The 8,659-nt window shown below is 34.2% G+C and overlaps 1 protein-coding gene across 2 annotated transcripts in view; it reads left to right on the top strand.

The window, feature by feature from the left end:
* The window catches only part of snx2 (sorting nexin 2), a 34,754-nt gene extending 26,581 nt beyond the window's left edge, over positions 1 to 8,173 (top strand). The window contains exons 13-16 of one of the 2 annotated variants that reach the window (XM_074670921.1): positions 3,201 to 3,212; positions 3,974 to 4,054; positions 4,143 to 4,214; positions 6,140 to 8,173. In XM_074670921.1, the coding sequence (XP_074527022.1) occupies positions 3,201 to 3,212; positions 3,974 to 4,054; positions 4,143 to 4,214; positions 6,140 to 6,190 (216 nt within the window). In that variant the 3' untranslated portion in view covers positions 6,191 to 8,173. The remainder of the gene's footprint in view (positions 1 to 3,200; positions 3,213 to 3,973; positions 4,055 to 4,142; positions 4,215 to 6,139) is intronic. The other variant, XM_074670922.1, reaches the window with a different exon arrangement.
* Positions 8,174 to 8,659: the final 486 nt, after the last annotated feature.

The raw sequence follows: 8,659 nt of genomic DNA, 5'->3' as shown, positions 1-8,659 counted from the left end.
AAGGCTAACACAAAAGTTTAAAGCTAAAATTCAGGTAAAAATCTGAATACTAGCTGAATGCTAACAAGAGCTAAAAGCTGAAACACGAGCTAAAGCCTTAACACTAGCTAAAGGCTAACTTAAACTAAGAGCTAAAAACAAGAGCCAAGGCTTAAACAGGTGCTTAATGCAAAAAATCCAAGCTAAAAGGCAAAATACAAGCTAAAGGCTAAAAAGAGCTAAAGACTAAAACATGAGCTAAAGGTTAAACACAAGCTAATGGCTAAAACACAGGCTGAAGGCCACAAAAAGAGCTAAAACACAAGCAAAAGGCTATAACACAAGCTATAGGCTAAAAAAATGAGCTCAAAGCTAAAAAAAAAACTAGCTAAATGCTAACTAGAGCCAAAGGCTAACACAAAAGTTTAGGGCTAAAATTCAGGCAAAAATCTGAATACTAGCTGAATGCTTACAAGAGCTTAAGGCTAAAAATAAGAGCAAAGGCTAAAACAGGTGCTTAATGCTAAAAGGCAAAACACAAGCTAAAGGCTAAAACAAGAGCTCAAGGCTAAACATGAGCTAGAGGTTAACTTTAACTTAGAGCTAAAACAAGAGCTAAGGCTAAAACACAAGCTTTAGGCTAAAATAAGTGCTTAGGCTAAATTCAGTCTAAAAGCTAAAATACTTTCTAAAGGCTAACAACAGCAAAAGGCTAACACAAAAGCTGAAGGCTACAATGTGAGCCAAAGGCTTAACATTAGTTTAAGTTCAAAACACTAGCTGAGACTCTGTACACAAGTAAAAGGTTTAAAAAAAGAGCTAAAGGCTAATACACAAGCTAAAGGCTCATATATGCAAGCTAAAGTTTTAAAAGTTTTAAACACTAGCTAACAGCTAAAACCCAGATTAATGTGTTTGTGCTAATGTAGCCTCCAACCCACAGTCAGCAGTTATTCTGCAGTGGTCTGTTCAAACTTGAGAGTCTATCAATAAAATGAAGAGCCAGGTTACGTTAGCTCTGCTTGGTGAGGTTGGAGTTGGTAGATGAGCTCTGGTAGGACAGAACCAGGATTCACTAACGTTACAGACACGTCTCACAGCACCAGGCTGTGGAGTCAGAAGTCACCGTTGATGCTGTTGTTGTTTATTTACAGTCAGAGTTTTGCCTGATTTAAAATCTTACGGCTACATTTTTACAACCTCGATGCTCGGAGGATTCACTCCTCCTCCTTTAACGCTGCTGGTGTGTCCAGGCAGAGAAAACAAGCGCTCCTCCTCGGCGGCTCAGTCATGTGAAAACTTTTTTTAAAGAGAAATCTTGTTTTCTCAGAGTCTGCAGACAAACTCAGAACGACAAACAAGAGCAGCAGAGAGCAGAAAAGTACTTTATTAGAGCGTCTGTTGAAGCTGTCACCACACAAATTCATCCTCTCTGTCAGGAAACACACACACACACACACACACACACACACGCAGGCTGGGAGCGTGGTCGGGGGTCTGGCGTTAGAGCCGAGGAGCTGTCAGGCGTGTTGAGGGGAGGACGGGGGAGTTTTGGGGGGAGGCTGTCAGGAGCTGCAGACGAGGACAGATCGCAGTAGAGTTACAACCAACATTTATTCGGAGCCGACGAGAGTTTTGCCGCCTGTCAGGAGGAGTCGGAGTTTGAGTTTGACATCAGCAACAGAAAACACACAGCGGCTTTTTCTGACGCCAAAAAACATAGAGGAGAGTTTTACAGAGCCGATCAGCTGCTGGCGCCGAAACCTGGAGAGAAACAGACACAGACGCTGGATTAACTCCTGAATACGATCAGATCAGTCCCTGAAATGATGAGAGAGGAGGTAAAACTAATAAAGAATAATTTTAAGACTTTGGGGTTTTTTTCCCAAATAATAATAAATACCACAAAGTGAATGATAGTAATAATAGTAATAAATAAAGTAAATAATAAAAAAATTATTAGGACAATAAAGACGAGCTTCACATTAACCTGCTTTAACATTAAAACATAAAAATAAATAATATTTATTGATTAATTTATCATAAAAAGAGGAAACCTTATTCTGCAAATCCTAAACAGGAAATAGAAAAATAATGTCAAAATTCAACACAGAGGAATAAAAGATAAGGTAATTTATTTTATTTTTTTAATTAAAATAAATAAATTATTTTAATTAAATTTATTTTATATGAAATTAAAAAGAAAAAAGAAAAAGAAAACTAATAAAATAAATTGATTTAAAAAATGACAATTTATTAAAAAAAATATCCATCAAGTGGAAAAAATATAAAAAAGACAGATTTATGAAAAATGTGAAGAAAATGAAAAGAGTAAAAAAGGAATTAAAATGAGCCTCTCTTAGAATAAATAAATAAATTAAATTAAAACCTTCCAACATCCTTAGTAACAAAATTCAGATTTATTGCTTTAGATATTTTTTCAGAATTTAGAAATAAAAACATTTTGTTTTTTAAAAACAATCTGTAAAGTAAAACAAAATATAAGACAAAAAACATGTGAAAATAAAATGATATAATAATAATAAAATATAAATATAATCTTAAATATGATAATAATGATAAATATAATAAACTATAATAATAATATGAATATCAGATTAAATAAAAAAGAAAAATCTAAATATTAACACACGATTCAAAATACTTAATAGGTTATCAACACTTATTATTAAAAAATCTCCTAAAAAATCAAAATAATTATATGTATTAAAAAAATCAACTCTGTTTATTTAAGGTTTTTTTTAATTTTTTTTTTTGGAAACAATGATTAACAAAATAAACACAATGAAATTTTAAATCATAGTCTGTTAAAAAGAGCCTTTCTCTCCTGAGCCTGTCTCTGATTATTAAACCACACTGCCCCCTGTGGGCCAACGTTAGGAACTGCAGCCTCATGCACTCAGCACTGATAACAGGATTTCTGCTGCTTCTTTATAGTTTGGGGTTTTTTTTGGTAAGTTTATATATTTTCCTAAACAGGAACATCATCAGTCATGTTTGATTTAAGAAAATAAATAAATAAATAAATAAATAAATAAACAGAGCTCAGTGTTTGGAGGGAGGGTCTTTTCCTTTTCTGTCTGTTTTCCTTTGCTCATGTCTGCGGATCTTCCTCTTTGATTTTTGGAAGCTCTGAACATTTTTTTCCTGCCTCTTTAAATTTTGTTGCGTTCTCCCCGCCATGCCTTCCCGCAACCCAGGAGATTGAGGAGGTAGGACCTGCCCCGTCTCTCTGTCCGTCTGTCTGTCTCTCTGTTCGTCACCTGTCTGCCTGCTCCACGCCTCCTTTGTTGCATCATCATCATCATCATCATCATCATCGCACCGTTTTCTCTCATCTTCCTCACACCAACTCATTTCCTGTTTTGCTGTTTTTCCACCTCGCTGTCAAACCGTGGAGCGTCACATGAAATCGTTGTCGATAAAGGTTGATTTATTCAGATATGACCATCAGGGACAGGATCAGGGTGAAACAAACGCTTTCACGTGACGCTCAGGTCATCGACTCGGACTGTTTGTTTGTTTTCATCCTCATCTAACAGAATATAACCGCTGAAATAACCTTTAAACACTCATCACCTGTGTGCTGTTTGTCAATAACCTCACTCAGTAAACTTCACCTGAAGAATCTCACTGTTAACGTTAACACAAGAACGGAAATAAAAGACAGGTTTCTTTATTAAAACCACCTCAAAATGTTTGTTTTTATCTGTTTTAATCCAGTTTATGGAGGAAAAAAAAACAGAAATCTGAATAAAAGTGTTTATAATGATAAGAAATAAAAATTCAAAAAGCTCCACGTTTTAAAAAGATGTTATACAGCGTGTTTTTTTTGTTTTCTGAGGGTTTGCAGGAAGAATAACTGATAATTGATCCATCACTTGACTCCAAACGAGGCTCTGACTCCTGTAACTCTGTGAAACAGGAAGTGAACGTTGTGGTTTGTGTTGTTTTGTGCGTCTCTGTGTTTCAGCTGGAGGTGAAGGTCCAGCAGGGGGAGAGAGACTTTGAGCAAATCTCCAAAACCATCCGTAAAGAAGTCAGCAGGTTTGAGGTGAGACGACGGAGAAATCGATGAATGGATGAAAATGAAAGAATAAAAGTTCCTCTGACAAACTTCTGTTGTTGTTTTTTCCCCGCAGAAAGAAAGAGTGAAGGACTTTAAAACCATCATTATTAAATATCTGGAGTCTCTGGTTCAGACACAACAGCAGGTAAACACAAACAATCTTCTGTCAAAAATATCTGAGCCATACCACCTCCTTTATAAATTGTTATGTTGGTAAATTCTTTCAACCTCCAGTCACATTTGACTTGTACGGAAGGCCACACTGGCAATATTTTCACCAACCTTTGTTAAGTTCACATCTTTAAAAATAGATTAAAAAATATATATAATTTAAGTTTTTCAAAGGTCTTTATCTCAAATCTATGGAAGAATATTTTTTTTATTATTATTTCTTTTTTGAGAGAATATTCTGACTCTCTTGTAAAGTGACGTGTCATTGTATTAAGTTTTATTTATGTTCACTTATAAAAACATTTTAACTGAAATTCAATATTTAAGAAACTGTTCTTTACTTTTGACTTTTTTAATTATTATCATTTTTATTATTTAGGGAATTTTATCATTAGAGTTTTGGAAATCTGTGCATTTTCAAAAAAGAAAAAAATAAACAATAATCTAGTTGATTTCTTTTTATATATTATGGCTGATAATTAAAGAAGTCTTCATCGAAAAATAGTGGCAGTAATGGGCTTCCAAAAGTCCCGGATTTAATTTTTATGTTGATAAACTCAATCTGCCTTCAATCACATTTACCTTGGATGGAAGCCCACTCTGGCAATATTTACTCTAACTTTTTTTAAAGTTCACATCTTCAAAAAAAGAGAAAAAAAAATCATACATTAAATCTCTATGAGGCCTTTATCTCAAATCTATTAGGGCTACTGAAGAAAAACTTGAATTATTTTTATAACTATTTTTTTTTCAAGAGAAAAAAGTCAGACTTCTGGGATTAGAGTTCTGATTTTAATCCCTTAATTCTGATTTTTTTTTTTTAAGTTGCATGTTTCACCGTCATTGTGTTGAGTTTAATTGTTTACTCAAGTAAGAAAACATTTTTACTGAGGTCAAATTTAGTAAAGAAGAAACTGTCTTTTACTTTTGACTGTTTTTTATTTATTATTTAAATGATTGTTAAGGAGGTGATATCATTAGATTTTTGAGAAATCTGTTTATTTTTGAAAAAGAAAAAAATTTAAATATAATCTAGTTGATTTTTTCTTTTTTCTTTTTTTTTTACATTTTAGCTGATAATACATAAGTTATCTCGGAGAAATAGTGGCAGCTTTGGGCTTCCATAAATCCCAGATTAAAATGTTTTGTTAGTAAATTTACTCGTCCCCTTAATTACATTTGACTTGTACGGAAGTCCACACTGGCAATATTTTCCCTAACCTTTGTTAAATTCACACCTTTAAAAAAAGATTAAAAAAATATATAATTTAAGTTTTTCAAAGGCCTTTATCTCAAATCTACGGAAGAGGATTATGGCCGCTGAAAAAAGAGACCCCAATTTTTCTTTATTACTATTTTTTCTAAGAGAAAAGTCATGATCCTAAGATTAAAGTAAGTTGCACCTGTCACTTTAACTGGATTGAGTTTAATTGTTTGTTTACGTAAGAAAACATTTTTACTGTGGTAAAATTTGATATAAAAAAAATTGTCCTTTACTTTTAACTTGATTTAATTGTTTTTATTACTAGTATTTTTATTATTATTATTTAGGGAAATATATCATTAGATTTCTGGGAAATCTGTGCATTTTTTTTTTTTTTAAAAAAGGAAAAAAATAAATTATATTCTAGTATATTCTAATTTTTGGAAATTTTAGCTAATAATAAAATAAGTTATCATAGAGAAATAGTGACATCTTTAGGCTTCTGTAAGTACTGAATAAAGAGCTGTTCTGCGTGTTTACCCTTTTTGCTTTTTCTTTTTCTTTCCTTTTTGGCTTTTTTTCTTCCAAAAATTCCCAACACCAGTTGAACAAGGCTGTTATTATTCATATTTATTACTGATGTTCACTTCTCTTCTCGTTAACTTTTCATTTTTGTTTCCTTTTTTTCTCCTCAGCTGATAAAATACTGGGAAGCCTTCTTACCCGAAGCCAAGGCCATCTCATAGAGTCCAAACACACATACACACACACAACAGACAGTCCTGACTGACTCCGGTCAAACTACAGCACCCATAATGCACCTGTCCTCTCGGATCACCCTCCCGTTCCAACCTGGAGTGAAGAAGAGACGCAACTTTTCTGCAGTAAAAGAAAAAATCAACCAAACTCAGCCAGCAGCGATCTTTGATTTCTCTTTCTTCTGCTCTTTGTGCTGCATTCAAGTCCCGTGGGATCATTCGCTCTCCTGATTTATTCTTTGAGATTACAGTTTGCACTCCTCGGGGGATTTCCTGTTTGTGTCTTTGCAGAGAAGTATGAAACCTGCAGTGATTTTTAAACCCGAGCGACTTGAACGCAGCACGTTTTTACACTGGTGACGGCTTCTTTCTTTGCACATTTAGATTATTTTGTGGTGTCCATTTTTACAAACGCATCACTGTGTCGATTCAGAGGTGAAAACACAAGGAGTGGTGTCACGGGTGGAGGAAACCTACACTGAGAAAAAAAAGAAAAGGTTATTTTTTAAAGAAAGAACCAGAATTTTCCTCAACAAATACAGATATCCAGGGTTAAAACAAAGAAATATTATATCTTAAAATATTTACCCATTGGTTTAGTCTTAAAGTGTATGGAAGCCCATTCCTGCCATAAATTAAAAATGAAAGTAAAATTAGGAAATGATTTAATTTTGTCACAGACTCAAAATATTAAAAAGTGAATTTAAAAAAATGAAAGTACTGAAGTAATATTATGAGAAACTTCAGGAAAAACATAAAGATGTTGACGTGTGAATTGGAACGACTTTCCGCCCGGCAACAGAATCTGAAGCTCTCTGATTGGACGCTTACGATGACAGCTTCAAGGCTTAATTTTTTATCAGTAAAGCAGCTTCTTGTCCTTTTGTTTAAAAACAGGAATGTTAAAAAAATATACAGAACTCTCGGTAGTCACATGATCTGACGTGATGCTAACAGTGCTAACAGCTAACGCCGCTAACGCAGAAACTCCCGACCTTTAACTCAGCTCTCTGTGGTTTCATTTCGAGGCTTAACAACGAAACTGATCCGGAGTCAGTGCGAGAGGACGACCGACTGCAGCCTTTGATATTTTGTGTCTTGAACTTCCTGTCACCTGTTCAGTTCCTGCACACCTTTCAAAATAAGAGCCTTTGAAGTTGCTGTATGATCGTGAAGTGAAGGCAACGCTTTTAGTTTGTCCTCTTTGATGAAGAGGAGGAGGAAGAACTTCACATCCTGGGTCAGTTTAGTCCTGAAGATTAAAGATTTGGGTTTTTGATTTTTAATTTAGTTATTTTGAATTCAAAAAGGAAATTTAATTTAACTTTAGATTAGCGACGAGTCTGGATTTAATCTTTTTTTTTTTTTTAATTAAGAAAATTAACTTTTCTTTCTATGACGCTTCGTCAGCGACAGATTTAAGGCTGTGTCGTTCCTCCTCCTGTCCATCGTTTAAAGAGGATCTCTGAGGATCTGAGCTTTTATTTCCAGCAGCGTGTGTGTGTGTGTGAGTGTGTGTGTGAGTGTGTGTGAATGCCAGGTGACAGAGTGTGTGTCCGTCCAGAGCGCAGCCTCAGACTGTGAGGATCATTTTTACCGGCTGTGTCTCTTTGCGTTGATCCGTGCGAGGGCTGCGGCTTCGAACCTGAACCGCTGTTGATTTTATTTTGTTGAATTTTGAGCACATTTCATTTTAACCCTTTCCCGTCTGTCTCTGTCGATCTGCGCTGAAATGAAAACTGGAAATAATTTATTTTTCACTCCTCTCCTCCCTGTCCTGACCTCCAATCACCTCACTCTGTGCTGATCGCTTCCTTTTTGTATTTTCCTCCTTTTCCTCCTCCTCTCTCTGCAGCCTGATGACGTGCGATGGTCGAATCCTTCAGTTGATTTTTATTCCCACACATGATGAAAAATGCTTTATCTGAGCAGCTTTTTTGAAGCTTTTTGGTTTTGTTGTGACATTTCAGAAATTTAATTACAATAAAGGAATGTATCTCATCGACGCCGACTCCAGATCACTCATTGGTTCAGACTCCTGAGGATGAAAACAGACTCATCACATTTATTTCCAAAGCTGCTGTTCAAATTAGATTTCTCCCAGACATTGGTGTTAACTCAAATAATCCACACGTGAAAAGAAATCACAACGTTCAGGTCCATAAATAATGATTATGGTGAATTAAGCACAGATTGTCTTTAAATCTGGAATATTCTTTGGTTTTTTGAAATTTTAAAAATTTTAAAATTTTGGAAAATGTATTACAATTTAAGTTTATTTAAATTTTTTGTAATTTTTTGAATTTTCAAAATTTGTTTGGAATTTCTGCATATTTTTAACATTTTACTTTTAAGGATTTTTTAAGTTTATGATTTTTTTTTGCAATTTTTTTAATTAAAAAAAAGGAAATTTTGCAAATAACCAAAATTTCATTTTTTTATTTTTTACAAAAAATA

The sequence above is a fragment of the Halichoeres trimaculatus genome, unplaced genomic scaffold (assembly GCF_033239565.1).
Source record: "Halichoeres trimaculatus isolate MK-OKI-2021-1 unplaced genomic scaffold, fHalTri1.1 fHalTri1_scaffold_5, whole genome shotgun sequence".
Lineage (NCBI taxonomy): Eukaryota > Metazoa > Chordata > Actinopteri > Labriformes > Labridae > Halichoeres > Halichoeres trimaculatus.
This window is presented reverse-complemented; position numbering and strand designations above follow the sequence as displayed.